Raw genomic sequence first — 22943 nt, 5'->3', positions numbered from 1 at the left:
AATTGGGAATTTTCTCTACGTCTCTGTCTATCTCCCAATCCCTAATTCCAGTAATGTAAAGCAAAGGAAAAGAGAGCAATAGTTCCACCATTGACAGCCATTAAAAAGCTTTGAAGCTTTGAATTTGAATTTGGGTTTTCAAAAACCATTATTTATTTGGATTGGGTGTTGTTACAAATAATTGAGAATATTTTTTGGAGTTTATATCTCAATTTTGAGGGTGTTTTGGTAAAGATTAGACATGATTTTGGCTGAATTTCAGATTGAAACTCAAAGAAGAAGAAGAAGAAGACGACATGACATACATTATACTACAGAAATTATAGTAAGAAGTTGTAGTAAAATTGTAAAAAAATTGTATTCTGTTTTTTATATATATATTTTTTATTTAAATATTGTATGAAAGTTGCACAATATTATATAAAAATTATATTTAAGTTGTATGATATTAGAGTTGTATATAATTGGGTAGAAATAATGTGTGAAAGTTATAGATAAGTTGTATAATATATAATTAGTTGTATGAAGTTTATTTTTACTATGTATAAATCAGATACGAAATATCCAAAAGACATATTGTATAAAATTTATATAAAAAGTGTGCTTAAGTTGTATGATATCGTAGTTGTATTTAACTTGGTAGAAATAATATATGAAAGTTGTAGATAAGTTGTAAATAAGTACTATAATATATAATTACTATGTATAAATCAAATATAAAATATACAAAAGATATATTGTATAAAATTTGTATAAAAATTATATTTAAGTTATATTTAAGACAATGTTGCAATTTGACAAATGCCAATAATGTTTTAAGAGATTGAATTTCAAAATTCCATCAAACTTCTTTTTATGGATGAAGTAATAAGTTTCATTTCTAAGAATCCAAGGTATGTAATCATATATGAAAAGAGTATCTCCTGCACATTGAATCTGTTACTACTATCTACATTCAAGGAGCCAAGAAAATTCATGAACAAATATTTTCTACCTCTAGATACACATGCCACTAGAAATGCTTGACAAAACTTCATTAATTTGTATGCTGAAGTTGTTAGATAATTTAAATCATGTACTAAAATTGTAGATTTAGTTTCTTACGGAAATATAAAGGTAAAGGAAACCTTAAAACCCAAGCATTTCAAGGTATTGGCAACAGATAAGAGAAGAAAATTCTATATTGGGCCATAGTGTTCGATATTCCCATAGTGTTCGATATTCGTCAAGCACGAAGAAAACGTAAGAAAAACTCAGAGGAAGTAATTTACATCGAATATTCAAAGAGAAGAAAAGATCTTAGATATCAAGGGTATAGCAAACAAAATCTGGAGAGAAGAAAGAGAAGAGGAGAAAAAAAAAGGAAAAGGGTGTAACTAAATCCCTTGATTGAAGGCACTAATAATGGATTGTGAGCCTTTTAAGGTGCGATGTATATTTTTGTAAACAAAACTTATTTAGGTCGGGTAATTAACTAAACATGGATATTTTTGGTAATAAAATTTTTAATAGTGTATAGGTGTGACGACCCAAAAGGGTCATCACCTATATTCCTACTCCCTCTGTACTTCTGAGGCCCTGAAGACTTCATTTGGGCTTGCCTCGAGTTGTGTGCGCAGTCCGGGCGCGTAGCCGGAAAAGTTTAAATATGAAATTTGTGAGAAAAATTGTTAAATCTTGGTATTTAATTGATTAAGTTTGACTTCGGTCAAAGTTTTGGGCAAACGGATCCGGACCCGTGATTTGACGGTCCCGGAGGGTCCGTAGGAAAATATGGGACTTGGATGTATGCCCGGAATCAAATTCCGAGGTCCCAAGCCCGAGAAATGAATTTTTGTGTGAAATTGTTTTCTGGAAATAATTAAGGAAATTGGAAATGAAATTTGATTAAAAGACTGTGGTATCGGGCTCGTATTTTGGTTCCGACGCCCGGTACAAGTCTTATATACGACTTAAGTACTTTCTGTAAAGTTTGGTTGAATTTGGACGTCGTTTGACGTGTTTTGGACTAAAAACTCTAAACTTGATGTTTTATGAAAATTGGAAAGAAATCCTGGGTCTTGAGGCCTAATTTGATGATTATGATGTTGTTTGGGCGATTTGATCGCACGGATGAGTCCGTAGGATATTTTTGAGTTTATATGTATGTTCGGTTTGGAGCCCCGAGGGCTCGGGTGAGTTTTGAGTAGGTCCCGGGAGGTCTTAGGCTAGAAATATCAGATGGTTGCAGGTTCAGGTGTTGCAGGCCCCCAGCGCGGCCGCGGTCATTTCCGCGCGGTTCGCGCTGGAAGCCGCGCGGCCGCGGTGCGTTCTTGCGCTGTCCGCGTGGCTAGGTTCAGAGGGCCAGTGGTTCAAGTCGACCAGCGCGGCCGCGTGACTAATTAGCGCGGTCCGCGCTGGGTAGGTTCAGAGAGTGGTTTTCCCACTCTTCCTCGGAGCGGCCGCGGGGCATTTTTGTGCTGTCCGCGCCGGGTCTTCAGCACAGTATAAAGTCGGGATTTTCAGTCATTTTTCACTTTTTCAAAATACGGTATAGTTCCTTTATACATATGGCAAGTTTAACAGTGTTGTTGCATCATTCTGGCAAGTGGAACGATGAGGGAAATTACATCGATTTTTCAATTTAGGGAATACTGATAAAGGAGTATGCCTCCTTTAATGATCTAGTTGCTTCAATTTCTAATCAACTGGGTATAGATTTGAGCTCAAATTCCATTAAAATTCAATACAAAGTAGAAGGAAATTGCACGCCAATGAAAATACACAATGATATGGGTTACAGAGTGTATGTAGAATTAAAAAAAGAGAACAGAGAATTTGGGGTGTATCCTTTGTGCATAACAACTATTGAAAAAGAACTTGTATCCGGAGGTAGTTTAAATCAAGGCGACATTGTGCAAATAGACGAAGCAGGTCAAAGGTACGATTCCGATATAGATGATACACTGGCTCTAGATTTTGTCAATTCAGGAGAAGCGATTGGAGTGTTCGAACTCCACAAGGATTTGATAACTTCAAAAACTAATCAAAGGGAGGTTATGGCTGGACAACTGTATAAGGATAAGGCTACATTGAAAGAGGTGATGGAGAATTATGCTATAGCTTAAAGGTTTCAATTCCGGGTTGATAGGTCTAATGCTGTCAGGTTTGCATGTATTTAATTTTTTTTTTTGTATTTTCTATTATTGGTTCGAGCTGTAAGTTTAACGTCATTGTATTTATGCGTATTTGTGTATTTCCTCTTGATTATCACAGATGTAGTAAACATATGTTTGTTTATGGTCCTTAAATACATGTATTCATATGTATTTTACTGGTATAATTACATTACAGTGGCTATAATTATTCTCTTATTTTGTCTACTGTGCTTTTAAGTGTATGCATATACCACCAATTGTATTCAGTTGTATTCATTGTATTTAAATGCATATAACTATAACTAAATTCAGTAGTATAAAAATTTATATATATAGATGTCAGGATGTATCTATGTCAGATTGTATTCGTGTGTATATGAGTGATTTTTTTGTAAACACTTATGCTAATCATATGTACAATGATTAATTCTTTGCAGCTATACATTATTATGTATTTCAAAAGATTGTGAATGGAGGTTTAAGGCTTCAAGCATTAACAGATCAGAACTATTCAAAGTGAGAGAATTCATTGATAACCATACATGTCCGCTGAAGGACAAGGTGTATGAGCAGCGGCAGGCAAGTAGCAGCCTTATAGGTGGTATGATAAGGCCTAAGCTTACTAATCATAAAAGGAAATACACCCCAAAGGATATTATTGATGATGTGAAATCAGATTTAGGTGTATTTGTTAGCTACATGTTGGCGTGGAGGGCTAAAGAAAAGGCAATGATTTTTTTGAGAGGTGAACCGGCTGATTCATACAAAAAATTATCAGGATACTTATATACAATGGATATGACATATCTAGGTTCCCACATCAGAATGGTAAAATCGCCAAAAAATGAATTCATGTACGTGTATATATCTTTGTATGCCTTTATAAAGGGGTTTGATCACTGTAGACCCATTGTTGTTGTGGATGGAAGTCACCTAAAATCTTACTACACCGGGACATTCGTTTCGGCAAGCACGTCGGATGGTGCAGGTGAGTATCTGAATTATAATATAATCTGTTACTATATTAAATATTGAAATACATGTTTTCAAAATAATTATATTCAATTGTATTTACAGGTCATATATTGCCACTAGCATATGGTGTTATTGATTCAGAGAACGATGCTGCTTGGACGTGGTTCTTTGAGCAATTCAAGATAGCATACGGTGACAGAGAAAACATGTGCATCGTTTCAGATAGAAATGAGAGTATCATTAAATCTGTATCGAGAGTGTATCCAGATGTACCGCATTTTGCTTGTATATGGCATCTATGGAACAACGTATATAAGAAATTCAAAAAGAGCCATGCCAAGTTGAGCGAGATATACTTCTCGATGGCAAAAGCATACACACAAGCTGAATTTGACAGTCTGATGGAGAAAGTGGAGAAGGCAGATATTAGGGTGAAAGAATACTTAGAGTTAGCTAGTTACGAAAAGTGGGCTAGGTTGTATGCACCTGTTAATAGGGGATGGACAATGACGTCAAATATTGCTGAGTCAATCAATGCCACACTAGTTTCAGCAAGGGAATTGCCAATATACGACTTCCTCGAAGAAGTTAGGAAGATGTTTGGACGTTGGAATTGTAGTAACCGCAAAGAAGCTACACAGACATACACGACGCTTGGAAAAAAATACCAGGAGATGCTCACTTTGAATGAGGCAATGTCTACACGTATGACTGTAAGTTATATTTTAATGTCATTGTAGTATATAGCTTAATTATTTTCTAAATTAATGGCATGAATACAACTGAATACAATTATTTTTTTAAATAGAACTACCATGAATACAACTAAATTCAAACCCATACAAGACATATTTTTTCGAAGATCTGATATGAATACAACTGAATATAACTAAAAACATGCTGCAAAAACTATTCGAATACATCAGAATACAACTAACAAAGCTGTATTATATGTAATTTTAATATGTATTGTCATGACGTATCCTTCTAATATTTTTGTTAGCCTCCTGTTGCCTAAAGTACAGCAGACTTTTGATACGTTCTGCACTAATTACAGTTGATATTCTGCTGGTTAAATATATGATGTATTCATCAATATGCAAATATTTCAGTTGTTGTAACTTAGTAATTCAACATTATACATATGGTAATTCAGTTAGATGTGCTCAAAACTTATATTTCTATTTTTAAATGTAGGTGGTACCATCAACTGAATACTTACATACGGTTAACGATGGAGGGAGGAATTACACAGTCTGCCTGTTAGAGAGAAAATGTGTTTGTGGGAGGTTCCAAGTTGATGAATTGCCATGCCCACATGCTTGGGCTGTATTGAAGAGCAAGTTTCTAATGCCAGAAGAATATTGCTCTAACTATTACAAACCAAATACTATTGTAATGACATACGATGTGCCTGTGTACCCGCTACCGGACAGAAATGACTGGAATATACCAGCACATGTTGCAGAGGAGGTTGTACTACCACCCAAATGGAAAAGACCTCCTGGAAGGCCAAAGAAGAAGCGCGATAAATCTTTAAGTGAATTGCTGCAGCCGAAAAATTAACATTCATGTAGCATATGTGGGCAGGGTGGACATAACAAGCGAACGTGTAGAAATGCTCCATGTAATAAATAGTTGACACTCTGACATGTATTGGTGCTTCAACGATTTGTCAATACTTATGATGACATTGTCAAGTAATAAATTCTCATTGTCAAGTAATAATTTCTGAAATGACTTTCGTGGATAGATTCTGAATACATATAGTTGCCTTAATGTGTTGGATACAATCGAATATAACCTTGTCCACATATACTTTGACAGTTTATTATAGACAGTGCCTGAGTTATATACATAACTAGTCAGATTCATCAGAATATATCTATATACTCAGCTGTAATATAACAATTTCAATAAGTCTGAATTTATATTATCTAACTAGACAATAACCTGTTTAATACATCTGAATTTATATTCTTTTTCAAATATTAACTGAATTTGAAAGATACATATTAAAGAATATAGCTGAATACAGAGAATACATATGAATAATACAGTTGAATACAACTGACTACAGCTGAATACAAAAAAATACAATTGAATACAGCTGATGTATTTATATAAATAATACAGTTGAGTAGAACTGAATATAGATGAATACAACAAAATACAACTGAATACAGCTGAATAAAATACTTGAATACAACTAATTACTGCTGAATAAAACAATTGAATACAACTGAATACGTATAACCTGTTTAATACATCTGAATTTTTATTCTTTAATATGTATTAACTGAACTTGAAAGATATATATAAATGAATGCTTCTGAATACAACTGTATACAGCTAAAAAATACATTCGAATACAACTGAATACACCTGAATTGAGAAAAATACATCTGAATTCTTTAATATAACCTACCATCAGAATACATAAAGTTTCTGACTTTGATATTAACATGTTCAATACCTAAAACTTGTTCAAGCAAAGTTACTGAATATTAATACATACTTGAATCCTATAAGATACATATGAATACAAACTGAAGAATAAGCATGAATACGTATGAACAAACCAGTGAAACAGCGATTGAAAAGTTGCAATTGTCATACACGAACACTGTTGATAAAGTGATAAGTTTTTCAAACTAAATACCATCTTCACCAAAAAACTACTCAAAACAGTATTCTTCTTCAAACTACATTCCAAAACTACATTAACCTAAAGCTACTCTAACACTATCTGCATCTTTGAATCTGACTCCGTGATTTGCCTAGCAATCTTTGAAGGTGCTTCATTCTCGCTTATGGCATCAGCGTCTATCTTCCGCATAGCATAGTCCACAGAGGAGAGTCATGAAGCATCTGAAGAGTTGATGTTGGACTTCACAACGCTTCATTTGAAGAAAATTTCCAAAGCAAGTATTACCCAGTTATTTGTACTGATCTGGAGTAAGGTTCTCTTTTAGCTCGGAGACTATGTCAGTGTTAGTATATACACTGATATGCGTTGCAAAAATTGGCTGGTGTTTCACAAAAAACTTAATTCCCTGCATTTAACAAGAATAAATACATGTAAATACAACTGAATACAACGCATATTTCATAGTAAATCTGACATGAATACATATGAATACAACTTCAAACACTTAGAAGTATAGATATAACTGAATACACAGCATATTTAACAGTACATCTGACATGAATACATACGAATACATATGAATACAATTAAAAACATACTGGAAAATTAAACATTTGCAAACAACAAATAAATACATTGAAAAATACTTGCTTCAAAATACAACAGTGATGGGAACCTTGAAAATCCTTAAAAATACAACTATAAAAATACATCAGAATACATATACATACGTATAAATACAACTGAATACATTAAAACCAAATAGTACAAAAATGTGAATATATACATACAACATGCAAGGAAAACTGTAATAAGTACTGAAATACAGTGATTGTAAATTTGAATACATCTAAATACATTTAAATACAACATATAATATTCAAGTAAGCACAACTCAATTATTGACAAATGTGAATGTGCAAATGAGTTCTGGATTGTTTTAATACTTATGAATACAACTAGATACATACGAATACAAAATCATACATATAAAATAACTTGAATAATTATGAATACATATAAGTTTCTTTGAATGCATATTGATACAATAGCAATTACCTTTTCGTGTCGTGTATCTGATATTTTTTTTGCATCAACTTCCTTAACATTGACACATGAAGAATCATTCATAGGTTTTTTCCACTTTGAAGCAACTGGATTTTTTGTTTCTTTTGAAGATTTCTCAACTTGGACTTCTTTCGATTTATCATTGTGTAATTTAGTTCTTCTCTCTGAAACTGTAGTTGCTGATAAACCCGCAAAATCCGACTCCGCTTGAGTTATTTGCAACGAGAAAGAGGGCCCATCAAAATTGAGAATTTTGGTGGGTATACCTCTGGTTATCATCTTGTGTGGCGTTGAATCCGACATTGGAGAGAAAAGTCAAAGCTTCCTGGTGAGTAAACAATATCAATGGTTATTGTTTCAGAAACAAACTAAAATCTGTATCAAAATTAGAGAAACAAAATAATGATATCAAAATCTAAGAATTAAACTTACCCTAAGCACTTGTATTGGCTCTAAAACAGTGATTTTAGAGAGAAAAGAAATGGGGAGTGATAATGGCGGAGACCTAGAGAACTTGGGTGGGAGAAGAGGTATGAATCGTGGGTTTGTGGGAGAAGAGAGTAAAGTGTATACAAAAAGAGAGAGAGAGAGAACGTGGTTAGAGCCGATATACGGTGATTGTGAGAGAAAAGACTAAAAAGGAGAGAGAAAAATATTATTTAGCATATATGGTGCCTTAAATGTAGGATGTAACTATAATTAGATATTTTGCTATAAAGGATAAAAGGTATCTATAGGATGTAATATTTTAAAATGGTATTTATTTAAAATAAATAGGGTACTAAATTTTTCTATAGGGTGTAAATTTCCTTTTCAGTTCACTGGCACAAACTCCAAGTGAAAAATGAGATGAAGAAGGATGATCATTGTGGAGTAGGAGCTATACTATAGTAAAAACTTATTTACCACATTTATTTAGGTTCTTTATTAATTACTTTGTATATCTATATTTACAAGTTATATACAAAACTATTAAAAAGAAAAAATTCAAGATCCCTTACTTTTAGCTTGTCAGGTACAACCCATTTCCAATAACTCCCCCTAGATTATGTTCCTTTTTTCTCTCTTTCTTAATAATCACCGAAAATCTCTCTTTTATTTTTGTCCCCCCCCCGGCATTTCCAATTCTTTTTCTTTTCCAAAGGTTTTCAAACTTAATTTCTCTCTTTCTTACTAATCACTCAAAATCTCTATTTCTTATTGATACAATGCAGACGAAATTTGAAATATTGCTATGGAATCATGTTCTGGGTAAGTTTTGAATCTTGTTTTCTTTTTTCCTAAATTTTTTATTGTAGAATTGTATATGACACATCAATACCCAAAACAATACTCGATACAATACTAATACAAATTTAATATGAGTATATTAAATTTTTAGTGTAGAGTTATGATTGAAACTTGAATAAGATGAAGATCATAATTGTATCACTAATTTTAAAAATTAATGTATCGCGATTGTATTATAATTGTATATGTATCATAATTGTTGCAGGAATTGTATTACAAATGTATGATAATTGTATATTCATTGTATATTGTTATGAGCAGTTGTGAGTTCATGACGAATTTCACAGTTTGTATCACAAGTATGATAATTGTATATTAATTTATTAGTACTGTATCAGGTATTATTTTAGGTATTAATGTACCAGATACAGGTTAGATACAATTGTAATACAAGTATGATACAATTATGTATTAGACATTGATGTATCTAATACAATTCAAATACAATTATGATACATTTATCATATAATTTCTGAATATTTTTTAATATATAACTTTGTCGGCAATGGTGGGAAGAGAGAAGATGGAGATTCTTGGTGTAAATTAAGTGATTTTGATGTAAGAAAAAGGAGAGAGAAGAGAAGAGAGGAAAAAAGGAAAGGATGTAATTGAATCCCTTAATTGAAGACACTAATAATGGGGTGAGAGCCTTTTAAGGAATAATATATACAACTTGTAAGAAAAACCTAGATATTTATTAAAAACTACAAAATATAGAGAACATAGGTAAAAAAGTTTTTAATATAGTATAACTAGGTAAAAGTCCATTTTTTGTTTCTTCTTGATTGCTAGACATCACTAGGAGTGGAAAACGGCGGGTCGGGTCGGATATGGTTCGGGTTGAAAACAGGTAATGAAAAAACGGATTAATTATCCGACCCGACCCATATTTAATACGGGTAAAAAACGGGTTAACCGACGGATAATATGGGTTACTCATATTATCCATGACTTCTTGTATATGATCACTTTTGGGAGAATTCTTAGTCTCTCTAACTTGAGGAACCCCCAATTTGAGGCTTTACAAATGTAAAAGTTAGACCCATTGGTTATCCATTGGTTACTCATTGATTATCCATTTTCTAAATGGATAATATGGTTCTTATCCATATTTGACCCGTTTTTAAAATGTTCATTATCCAACCCATTTTTTAGTGGATAATATGGGTGGTTAACTGTTTTTTTTGAACCATTTTGCCACCCCTAGACATCACCATGGCGCAGAAGCCACAATTCTACTAGTTGAAGGTTAAACTTGTCCAATTAAATGAGTATCCAAAATTAGAATTTGTGAATAATTAAGCCACCAAAATCATAGTTTTCTCTTTTAATTATTAATAGATTGTTTGTGTGTGTGTCAGTTGAAAGCTCTAAGAAACTGGAATGAAGACCAGAAAGTTATTAAGGCAAAAACTTGCTTATGACAATTTTCTAGAACCACTTGGATGTCAATATATTGCTGAAAATATACCTCGTTAAAGCTGAACTTTAGACACCCTTGTTTCGTAGTTGACCCAAACTTAAGTGGTGGATTCAGTTTTTTTCTCCAGCAATTGCTGTTTTGTATATTTGAATCATGTTTTCAAAATTTAGCAGGCCAGTTCCATTATCAAAGCAGCCTCATATTTGAGAATTTAATTTTTTTTTAAAAAAGTATTATGTACTATTTTTTGCAATCAATTTGGAAACAATTTGGTCTATAAAAGGTTGTGCTAGGTAACCTAATTCTTTTTATTTTATAATTTAACCCAAATGTTTGAATTTACCTCTAGAGGTAGAGATATTCACAAGAAGGAATGTTCAGAGAAGTAGATATGTCACGACCCGGATTTCCACTCTCGGGAGTCGTGATGGCGCCTACTAATGAGAGCTAGGCAAGCCAAATTTAATTACTTTTCATTAATAACTTAATCCCTCTTTAACAATTATCGGCAATAATATAAAAACAACGAAATTAAATAATGAGCGGAAGTCTTAAATTATAGAAAACTGAATAGAAATACGGAAAATACAACATAAGCCTCTACCCAAGACTGGTGTCACAATACTCACGAACTACTAAGAATACTAAATACAATCGTCTGAAAGAGAACATAAACTGTTTGTCTCGAATAAATGAGATAACAGACTAAAGTAAAAGATAGGGGAGACGCCGGGCCTGCGGACGCCTGCAAGGCTACCTCGGTGTCTCGCTGGACTGAAGGCCTGCTCCCACGCTACTGCTGTTGCTGTCCAAAATCTGGATCTATGCAAAATAGCACAGAGTGTAGTATCAGCACAACCGACCCCATGTGCTGGTAAGTGCCTAGCCTAACTCCGGCGAAGTAGTGACGAGGCTAGGACCGGACTACCAATTAAACCTATGCAGTTATATAATATACAGCGGAAAGTAAAACAGGAATAAACAAGTAAAGATGGGAGGGGGAAACGAATGCTGGCGGGGGGGGGGGGGGTATACCAGTATTAACAATAAATCCAGATTAACAGTCTAAGGGCAACTTAGAGTTTACAGCGAACAAAGAAAACTAATATCCAAAATAAACACACTTGTATCAATAATTGTTGCGGCGCGCAACCCGATCCCAATATATAACAACACTGTTGCGGCGTGCAACTCGATCCATATCATTTAGCATTGTTGCGGCGTGCAACCCGATCCACAAATATCATTGTTGCAGCGTGCAACCCGATCCATATCATTTAGCGTTGTTGCGGCGCACAACCCGATCCACAAATATCACACACTGCACGGCATCACCCTTCGTGCTTTATCTCTCTTCCTCACCCAAATAACAATCACAAATAAGTGGCAAGAAAGTAAACAAATAATGATAGAAATCCCGGCAAGGGAATAAAATTAAACAATTAAATCCCGGCGAGGGAACAATATCAATAAATTTCCATGTCCCGGCAAGGGAGAAAATCAACAAAACAACAAAACGTCCCGGCAAGGAAATAAACCAATAACATCTTTCTCTTTCTTTCACTTTCATATCATAGTTCACATTATCACTTGAGCCAACGCTCCAAGGATTTAAATATCTCGTATACCTTCACAATTTGTATTTCAACTCGAGCCAATGCTCCACGAAGTACAAAGATCACAATTTCCTTTCACATACTCTTTACAACATATAGAAATCATCAATTAAGTATGGAAGCTGTAACAAAACCAGGATATTCGCTATATAAGGACTCACGGTCATGCTAGACACCAATGTATAGATACTCGTCACCATGCCTATACATCGTACTCGACAATTTGCAAGTAGCAAATAAGACTCAACTCCTATTCCCTCAAGCTAAGGTTAGACCAAACACTTACCACGACTTCCACCGCCAAATCAATCCAAAACAACCGCTCAAATTCGGCTCAAACTCAATCAAATCTATACAACAATGACTTCAGAATATCAATATATGCTAAACAAATCAAACCCAATGCCTAATTATAGATTCCCAAGCTTTCTTCCCAAAATCCCAAAAATTGACCCCGGGCCCGCTTGGTCAAAATACGAGGTTCGGACCAAAACCATGTCACCCATTCACCCACGAGCCCGAATATATAATTTGTTTTCAAATTCGACCCCAAAACGAGGTCTAAATCAAGAAAATTCAAAAAGCCCTAACTCTACCCATTTCCCCCAATTTCTACCCTAAATTACATGTTTTAGGCTTAGGAATTCATTAAATGTTGTTGAAAAATGAAGGAAACGAGTTAAGGATTACTAAGCCACGAAGTTTTGGTGAAAGAAAGCTTCAATGGACGCCTAAGGACCTTGGAGAAGAAAGAGCTCGTGAAAATTTGTGAAAAAAACCCGTAGCTACTGTTCTGGAATTAAAAATTATAACTGGGAGAATTTGACCTTCGCGTTCGCGACAGGCAGGTCGCGTTCGCGAAGGGTAGAACTTGGCAGACTATCGCGTTCGCTAGCTGAAGGATGCGAACGCTAAGAGAAAAAGGCTGGGGTCCAGAAATTTGGCCTATGCGAATGCGTGGGACTTCACGCGAACACGATGGAGAAGTTCCGTTAAGCTACGCGATCGCGAGGGTACGAACGCGAACGCGAAGAGGAAAGAAGGCTAAGTCCCCCAGGGTCAAAACACTCTACGCGAACGCGAATACAGGGGTACGAACGCGGTGAAGGGTAAATCTGAAGCTTCGCGAACGCGGAAGAGGCTTCGCGAACTCGAAGAAGAAATGGACCTGCAACTGCTGAAGCCAAAACCTGCAATTTTCCTAAGTTTGAAATCACTCCGAAACACCCCCGAAACACTCCCGAGCCCTCGGGACTCCTAACCAAACACATGCACTAACATCAACAAACCGTGCGATCAAATCGCCAAAATAACATCATAAACATCGAATTAAGCCTCAAAATCCATAATTTCTTCCAAATTTCATAAAACATCAAATTTTCCATTTTAAGTCCGAAACACGTCAAACGACGTCCGTTTTCAACCAAACTTTACAGAAAGTGCTTAAATTATATATAAGACCTGTACCGGGCGCCGGAACCAAAATACGGGCCCGATACCAACATGTTCCAACCAATTTTCATTTCAATTTTCTTCAAAAATTTCAGAAAAACAATTTTACTCAAAAATTCATTACTCGGGCTTGGGACCTCGAAATTCGATTCCGGGCATACGGCTAAGTCCCATATTTTTCTACGGGCCCTCCGGGACCGTCAAATCACGGGCCCGGGTCCGTTTACCCAAAATGTTGACCGGAGTCAAATTTACTCATTTTAATATCAAATTTTAGCATTTATCACAGAATTTCATATTTAAGCTTTCCGCTACGCGCCCAGACTGCGCACGTAAATCGAGGCGACTACAAATGAGGTTTTCAAGGCCTCGAAGCACGGAATGAGTAAGAAAACAAGTGATGACCCTTTGGGTCGTCACATTCTCCACCTCTAAAACAACCGTTCGTCCTCGAACGGACAAAAGAAAGAAGTACCTGAGTCGGGGAATAGATGGTGATAACGGCTCCGCATATCGGACTCGGACTCCCAGGTCAATGCCTCAGGAGGCTGACCTCTCCACTGAACCCGAATAGAAGGAAAGCTCTTGAATCTCAACTAACGAACCTGCCGGTCTGGAATAGCTACCGGCTCCTCCTCATAAGATAAGTCCTTGTCCAACTGGACAGTGCTGAAATCTAACACGTGGGCTGGATCGCCGTGATACCTCCGAAGCATGGATACATGAAAAACTGGATGTACGGCTGATAAGCTAGGCGGCAATGCAAGTCTATAAGCCACCTCTCCCACTCGATAAAGAATCTCAAACGGACCAATGAACATAGGGCTAAGCTTGCCCTTCTTCCCAAATCTCATCACGCCCTTCATAGGCGACACTCGGAGCAATACCCGCTCACCAACCATGAAAGCTACATCTCGAACCTTACGATCTGCGTGGCTCTTCTGCCTAGACTGAGCTGAACAAAGCCTTTCCTGAATAACCCTGACCTTGTCCAAGGCCTCCTGAACCAGATCCGTACCCAACAACCGAGCCTCTCCCTGCTCAAACCATCCAACCGCAGATCGACACCGTCTACCATATAAAGCCTCATAAGGAGCCATCTGGATACTCCACTGGTAGCTGTTGTTATAGGCAAACTCTGCTAAAGGCAAGAACTGATCCCATGACCCTCCAAAGTCAATAACACAAGCTCGGAGCATATCCTCCAATATCTGAATAGTCCGCTCGGACTGTCCATCCATCTGAGGATGAAATGCTGTACTCAACTCAACGTGGGTGCCTAACTCTCGTTTGAACTGCTCTCCAGAAACGCGAGGTAAACTGCGTTCCTCGGTCCGAAATGATAGATACCGGCACACCATGAAGGCGAATAATCTCCCGAATATAGATCTCAGCTAACCTCTCGGATGAATAGGAGACTGCCACTGGAATGAAATGCGCTGACTTGGTTAGCCTATCAACAATGACCCAAACTGCATCGAACTTCTTCCGAGTCAAGGGAAGTCCAGTAATAAAGTCCATAGTTATCCTCTCCCACTTCCACTCGGGAAGCTCAATCCTCTGAAATAAACCACTAGGCCTCTGATGCTCATACTTAACTTGCTGACAATTCAAACACCGCGCCACATATGCCACAATATCCTTCTTCATTCTATGCCACCAATAATGCTGCCGCAAATCCTGATATATCTTCGCGGCGCCCGGATGAATAAAATACCGGGAACTATGGGCCTCTTCTAAGATCAACTCCCGAAGTCCATCCACATTGGGCACACAAACTCGCCCCTGCAATCTCAAGACTCCATCAGCATCCAATGTAACCTGCTTGGCACCTCCTCGCTGCACCGTGTCTCTAAGGACACACAAATGGGGATCATCAAACTGCCGATCACGGATACGCTCCAATAATGAAGAACGAGCGACCGTGCAAGCTAATACTCGGCTAGGCTCAGAAATATCCAACCTCACAAATTGATTGGCCAAAGCCTGAGCATCCAAAGCAAGCGGCCTCTGACTGACCGGAATATAAGCAAGACTGCCCATACTGGCTGACTTCCTACTCAAAGCATCGGCCACCACATTGGCCTTCCCCGGATGATATAAAATGGTGACATCATAATCCTTCAACAACTCCAACCACCTCCTCTGCCTCAAATTCAACTCCTTTTGCTTGAACAAGTACTGAAGACTCTTGTGGTCAGTGAACACCTCACATGCCACGCCATACAAATAGTGCCTCCAAATCTTCAATGCGTGAACAATGGCTGCCAACTCCAAATCATGCACTGGATAGTTCTTTTGATGAATCTTCAACTACCTCGAAGCATAGGCAATGACCTTGCCATCCTGCATCAACACTGCACCAAGCCCAACACGGGAAGCATCACAATAGACTGTATAAGGCCCTGAACCTGTGGGCAAAAATAACACCGATGCCGTAGTCAGAGCTGTCTTGAGCTTCAGAAAGCTCGCCTCACACTCATCCGACCATCTGAACTGGGCACCCTTCTGGTCAATCTAGTCATCGGGGCTGCAATGGATGAAAACCCCTCCACAAACCGTCGATAGTAGCCTGCCAACCCCAAGAAACTCCGGATCTCTATAGCTGATGCTGGTCTAGGCTAGTTCTTAACTGCCTCTATCTTCTTTGGGTCCACCTGAATACCCCCTGCTGATAAAACATGACCCAGAAATGCAACTGAACTCAGCCAGAACTCACACTTGGAGAACTTGGCATATAACTGACTATCCCTCAGAGTCTGAAGAACCACTCTAAGGTGCTTCTCATGCTCCTCCTGGCTGCGGGAATACATCAATATATCATCAATGAAGACTATCACGAATGAGTCAAAATAAGGCCTGAACACTCGGTTCATCAAGTCCATGAAAGCTGCTGGGGCATTTGTCAACCCGAATGACATAACTAAAAACTCATAATGCCCGTACCGAGTGCGGAAAGCTGTTTTAGGGACATCGGATGCCCTAATCCTCAACTGATGGTAGCCAGATCGCAAGACAATCTTGGAAAATACCCTGGCACCCTGAAGCTGGTCGAACAAATCATCAATCCTCGGCAGTGGATACTTATTCTTGATCGTTACCTTGTTCAATTGCCGGTAATCAATACACATTCTCATTGACCCATCCTTCTTCTTGACAAATAACACCAGTGCACCCCAAAGGTGAGACACCGGGTCTAATGAAACCCTTCTCAAGCAAATCCTGCAACTGTTCCTTTAACTCTTTCAACTCCGGCGGCGCCATACGATACGGGGGGATAGAAATGGGCTGAGTGCCCGGTTACAGATCAATGCAGAAATCAATATCCCTGTCAGGTGGCATACCCGGCAGGTCTGAAAAAAAAACATCAGGGAACTCACAAACAACGGGCACAGAATCAATAGAAGGAACCTCAGCACTGGAATCCCGAACATAGGCTAAATAGGCCAAACACCCCTTCTCGACCATACACCGAGCCTTCACGTACGAAATAACACTGCGGGTAGAGTGACCTGGGGTCCCTCTCCACTCTAAACGGGGCAAATCTGGTAAAGCTAAGGTCACGATCTTGGCATGGCAGTCCAAGATAGCATGATATGGGGATAACCAGTCCATCCCCAATATAACATCGAAGTTGACCATATCTAAAAGCAACAAGTCAACACGGGTCTCAAGACCCCCAATCACCACAATACAAGAATGATGAACTCGATCGACCACAATAGAATCACCCACCGGTGTAGATACATAAACAGGAATACTCAGTGGATGACTAGGCATGACCAGGTACGGTGCAAAATAAGAGGACACATACGAATACGTAGACCCTGGATCAAATAGCACTGAAGCATCTCTATCACAAACTAGAATAGTACCTGTAATGACTGCATCTGAAGACTCAGCCTCTGGCCCGGCTGGAAGAGCATAACATCGGGGCTGGGCCCCACCACCCTGAACTGCCTCTCTAGGACGGCCGGCTGCTGGCTGGCCTCCACCTCTGGCGGCCTGAGCTCCACCTCTATGACCTCTACCTCCACCTCTAGCACCTCTACCCCCGCCTCTGGCTGGCTGGGCGGCCTGTGGAACATCTGGTGCCTGAATTATAGGACGGGGACCCTGCTGCTGCGGCTGAGCACCCCTCAACCTCGGGCAAGCCCTCCTGATGTGACCATACTCACCACACTCATAACATCCACCCGAATGATGTAGCTGAGGAAACTGAGGCTGACCCTGGCGGCCTGAATGCCCACCTCGGAAACTTTGAAGCGGCGGTGCACTGATGGGAGCCGGTTGTGCGCTGTAAGGCTGCTGATCAGAATAGTGCGTCTGAGAACCTCGTCTGCCTGAAGTACCATGAGAGACCTGGAGAGCGGACTGAAAGGACCTAGGAGGATGGCCTCTACCATAAGAATCTCTACCTCCAGACGAGGTACCACTGAATCTGCCTGAATGACGGGGCCTCTTATCCGACCCATGACCACCTCCCTATGACAGAACCATCTCAACTCGGCGGGCTACATTGGCCGCCTCCTGAAAAGTGATCTCGCTCCCGACCTCCTTGGCCATCTGAAGACGAATCGACTGAATAAGACCATCAATAAACCTCCTCACCCTTTCTCTCTCGGTGGGAAGTATGACAAGAGCATGGCGAGCTAGATCAATGAACCTGGTCTCATACTGAGTGACCGTCATGGAACCCTGCTGAAGGCGCTCAAACTGCCTTCGAAAGGCCTCTCGCTGAGTCACGGGGCGAAACTTCTCCAGAAACAACACTGAAAACTGCTCTCATGTCAAAGATGGCGACCCTGCTGGCCTGGCTAAACAGTAATCCCTCCACCAAGTCTTGGCGGATCCAGATAGGCGAAATGCAGCAAAATCGACCCCATTGGTCTCAACAATGTCCATGTTCCGAAGAACCTTGTGGCAGCTGTCCAAATAATCCTGAGGATCCTCGGTAGATGCACCGCTGAAAGTAGTAGTGAAGAGTTTGGTAAACCTATCCAATCTCCGTAAAGCATCGACAGACATAGCTGCCCTATCACCGGCCTGGGCTACCACACCCGGCTGAGCTGTTCCAACTGGCTGAACTGCTGGAGTCTGAATCGGAGGAGCTACCTGCTCCGGAGTACGAGTAGCAGGAGTCTGGGCCCCTCCTCCAGCCTGGGCGACGGCTGGTGCTACAGGAAGCCAGCCTGCTCGGGTAACACTCTCCATGAGACCCACCAATCGGACTAGAGCGTCCTGAAGAACAGGGGTAGCAACAAACCCCTCCGGGACCTGAGCTGGGCCCACAGGAACTGCTGGGGCTGGAGTCGGAACCTCCTCGTCAAAGTTAACCTGAGGCTCCGCCACTGGTGCTGCTGCTCGGGGCTGAGCTCTGCCCCTACCTCGGCCTCTAGCACGGCCTCGGCCTCGCCCTCTGCCCCTAGCGGGAGCTGCTGCTGGGGGCTCGGGCTGCTGAGCGGAAGATGAGGAAGCGCGTGTTCTCGCCATCTGCGAAAGAACAGAGTAGAAATTCAATAAGCGTTGAGAAACCAAACCGCACGACAAGAAAGAACAAATGTGAGACTTTTCCTAACTTGGTTGCCTCTAGGGGATAAATACAGACGTCTCCGTACCGATCCCTCAGACTCTACTAAGCTTGTCCGTGAGTTGTGAGACCTATGTAACCTAGAGCTCTGATACCAACTTGTCACGACATGGATTTCCCACCCTCGGGAGTCGTGATGGCGCCTACTAATGGGAGCTAGGCAAGCTAAATTTAATTACTTTTCATTAATAACATAATCCCTCTTTAACAATTATCGGCAATAATATAAAAACAACGAAATTAAATAATGAGCGAAAGTCTTAAATTATAGAAAACTGAAAAGAAATGCGAAATATTCAACATAAGCCTCTACCCAAGACTGGTGTCACAATACTCACGAACTACTAAGAATACTAAATACAATCGTCTGAAAGAGAACATAAACTGTTTGTCTCGAATAAAATGAGATAACAGACTAAAGTTAAAGATAGGGGAGACGCCGGGCCTGCGGATGCCTGCAAGGCTACCTCGGTGTCTCGCTGGACTGAAGGCCTGCTCCCACGCTACTGCTGCTGCTGTCCAAAACCTGGATCTGTGCAAAATAGCACAGAGTGTAGTATCAGCACAACCGACCCCATGTGCTGGTAAGTGCCTAGCCTAACCCCGGCGAAGTAGTAACGAGGCTAGGACCGGACTACCAATTAAACCTGTGCAGTTATATAATATACAACGGAAAGTAAAACAGGAATAAACAAGTAAAGATGGGAGGGGGAAACATGCTGCGTGGGGGGGGGGGGGGGTATACCAGTATTAACAGTAAATCCAGAGTAAAAGTCTAAGGGCAACTTAGAATTTACAGCGAACAAATTGTTGCGGCGCGCAACCCGATCCCAATATATAACAACACTGTTGCGGCGTGCAACCCGATCCACAAATATCATTGTTGCGGCGTGCAACGCGATCCATATCATTTAGCATTGATGCGGCGGCAACCCGATCCACAAATATCATACAATGCACGGCATCACCCTTCGTGCTTTATCTCTCTTCCTCACCCAGACAACAATCACAAATAAGGGGCAAGAAAGTAAACAAATAATGATAGAAATCCCGGCAAGGGAATGCAATTAAACAATTATATCCCGGCGAGGGAACAATATCAATAAATTTCCATGTCCCGGCAAGGGAGAAAATCAACAAAACAACAAAACGTCCCGGCAAGGAAATAAACCAATAACATCTTTCTCTTTCTTTCACTTTCATCTCATAGTTCACATTATCACTTGAGCCAACGCTCCAAGGATTTAAATATCTCGTATACCTTCACAATTTGTATTTCAACTCGAGCCACCGCTCCACGAAGTTCAAAGATCACAATTTCCTTTCACATACTCTTTACAACATATAGAAATCATCAATTAAGTATGGAAGCTGTAACAAAACAAGGATATTCGCAATATAAGGACTCACGGTCATCCTAGACACTAATGTATAGATACTCGTCACCATGCCTATACATCGTACTCGACAATTAGCAAGTAGCAAATAAGACTCAACTCATATTCCCTCAAGCTAAGGTTATCCCAAACACTTACCTCGACTTCCACAGCCAAATGAATCCACAACAACCGCTTTCCCTCTCGAATTCTGCTCCAACTCAATCAAATCTATACAATAATGACTTCATAATATCAATATATGCAAAACAAATCAAACCCAATGCCTAATTATAGATTCCCAAGCTTTCTTCCCAAAATCCCAAAAATTGACCCCGGGCCCGCTTGGTCAAAATACGAGGTTCGGACCAAAACCATGTCACCCATTCACCCACGAGCCCGAATATATAATTTGTTTTCAAATTCGACCCCAAAATGAGGTCTAAATCAAGAATATTCAAAAAGCCCTAACTCTACCCATTTCCCCCAATTTCTACCTTAAATTACATGTTTTAGGCTTAGGAATTCATTAGATGTTGATGAAAAATGAAGGAAACGAGTTAAGGATTACTAACCCACGAAGTTTTGGTGAAAGAAAGCTTCAATGGACGCCTAAGGACCTTGGAGAAGAAAGAGCTCGTGAAAATTTGTGAAAAAAACCCGTAGCTACTGTTCTGGAATTAAAAATTATAACTGGGCGAATTTTCCCTTCGCGTTCGCGATAGGCAGGTCGCGTTCGCGAAGGGTAGAACTTGGCAGACTATCGCGTTCGCGAGCTGAAGGATGCGAACGCGAAGAGAAAAAGGCTGGGGTCTAGAAATTTGGCCTATGCGAACGCGTGGGACTTCACGCGAACGCGATGAAGAAGTTCCGTTAAGCTACGCGATCGCGAGGGTACGAACGCGAACGCGAAGAGGAAAGAAGGCTAAGTACCCCAGGGTCAAACAACTCTACGCGAACGCGAATACAGGGGTGCGAACGCAGTGAAGGGTAAATCTGAAGCTTCGCGAACGCGGAAGAGGCTTCGCGAACGCGAAGAAGAAATGGACCTGCAACTGCTGAAGCCAAAACCTGCAATTTTCCTAAGTTTGAAATCACTCCGAAACACCCCCGAAACACTCCCGAGCTCTCGGGGCTCCTAACCAAACACATGCACTAACATCAACAACATCCTACGAACTTAACCGTGCGATCAAATCGCCAAAATAACATCATAAACATCGAATTAAGCCTCAAAATCCATAATTTCTTCCAAATTTCATAAAATATCAAATTTTCCATTTTAAGTCCGAAACACGTCAAACGATGTCCGTTTTCAACCAAACTTTACAGAAAGTGCTTAAATCATATATAAGACCTGTACGGGGCGCCGGAACCAAAATACGGGCCCGATGCCAACATGTTCCAACCAATTTTCATTTCAATTTTCTTCAAAAATTTCAGAAAAACAATTTTACTCAAAAATTCATTACTTGGGCTTGGGACCTCGGAATTCGATTCCGGGCATACGCCCAAGTCCCATATTTTCCTACGGACCCTCCGGGACCGTCAATCACGGGTCCGGGTCCGTTTACCAAAATATTGACCGGAGTCAAATTTACTCATTTTAATATCAAATTTTAGCATTTATCACAAAATTTCATATTTAAGCTTTCCGGCCATGCACCCGGACTGCGCACGCGAATCGAGGCGACTACAAATGAGGTTTTCAAGGCCTCGGAAGCACGGAATGAGTAAGAAAACAGATGATGACCCTTTGGGTCGTCACAAGATAGCTTAGGCTTCTTCGCGAGAATGGCACATAAATTATTTGGCGAACTCTATAATGCATGTGTATAAACTAATGTATGCCAATAACAACCCATATGAAATGCACTGTATAAAAGATGTAAGATGTGATTAACAAGCCATTGACGCTATAAAAGTTTATTCATGTTTGAGGGTGTATTCTTGTTATTTAATTAAGGCTAGAATGTTGTATTATTAGACATCATCCCCTGATACTTGGGTTTAATCAACATGCAGTGGCGTTCTTATCATCATGCTATGGGTGTGTTTAGTCGGAAAATGTTTTTTTATTTTTCATTATTTAGTTGCACAAAATAGTTTGGAAAATATTTTCCTAGATATCACATTTTCCTGAAATTAGAGGAAAATGACTCCCCTAGAAAAAGTTAGGAAAACATTTTCCAAAAACTTCATCTACCCTCACATCTAACCACAATCCCCGCGCAAAAACAAAAATATTTTATTACTTTTTTTTTGTATTTTTAATTTTCTATTTTTTCGTTTTTCGGAACCACCCACCCATCCACCCACCCCCACCCCCCGCAAATTTTTTTAAACTTTTTTGTATTTTCAAATTT

The 22943-nt window shown here is 39.5% G+C and overlaps 1 protein-coding gene across 1 annotated transcript; it reads left to right on the top strand.

Moving 5' to 3' along the window:
* Nucleotides 1-2771: 2771 nt before the first annotated feature.
* On the top strand, nt 2772-5678 carry LOC109215716. Its single transcript, XM_019379828.1, has 6 exons — nt 2772-3052; nt 3131-3145; nt 3575-3863; nt 4026-4125; nt 4215-4825; nt 5310-5678. Exons 1-6 carry the CDS (start codon nt 2772-2774, stop codon nt 5676-5678), a joined length of 1665 nt encoding a protein of 554 aa, XP_019235373.1.
* Nucleotides 5679-22943: the final 17265 nt, after the last annotated feature.

Source organism: Nicotiana attenuata, unplaced genomic scaffold (assembly GCF_001879085.1).
Source record: "Nicotiana attenuata strain UT unplaced genomic scaffold, NIATTr2, whole genome shotgun sequence".
Lineage (NCBI taxonomy): Eukaryota > Viridiplantae > Streptophyta > Magnoliopsida > Solanales > Solanaceae > Nicotiana > Nicotiana attenuata.
The sequence above is the reverse complement of the archived record's forward strand: the minus strand, read 5'-3'. Positions and strand labels throughout refer to the sequence as shown.

Excerpts from the sequence above, each read along its gene's own strand:
- LOC109215716 (XM_019379828.1), top strand. The coding sequence starts at position 2,772 with ATGGGTTACAGAGTGTATGTAGAATTAAAAAAAGAGAACAGAGAATTT. Across the intron at positions 3,864-4,025 it reads CGTGGAGGGCTAAAGAAAAG|GGGTTTGATCACTGTAGACC; the intron begins GCAATGATTTTT and ends GCCTTTATAAAG. Across the intron at positions 4,126-4,214 it reads AAGCACGTCGGATGGTGCAG|GTCATATATTGCCACTAGCA; the intron begins GTGAGTATCTGA and ends TTGTATTTACAG.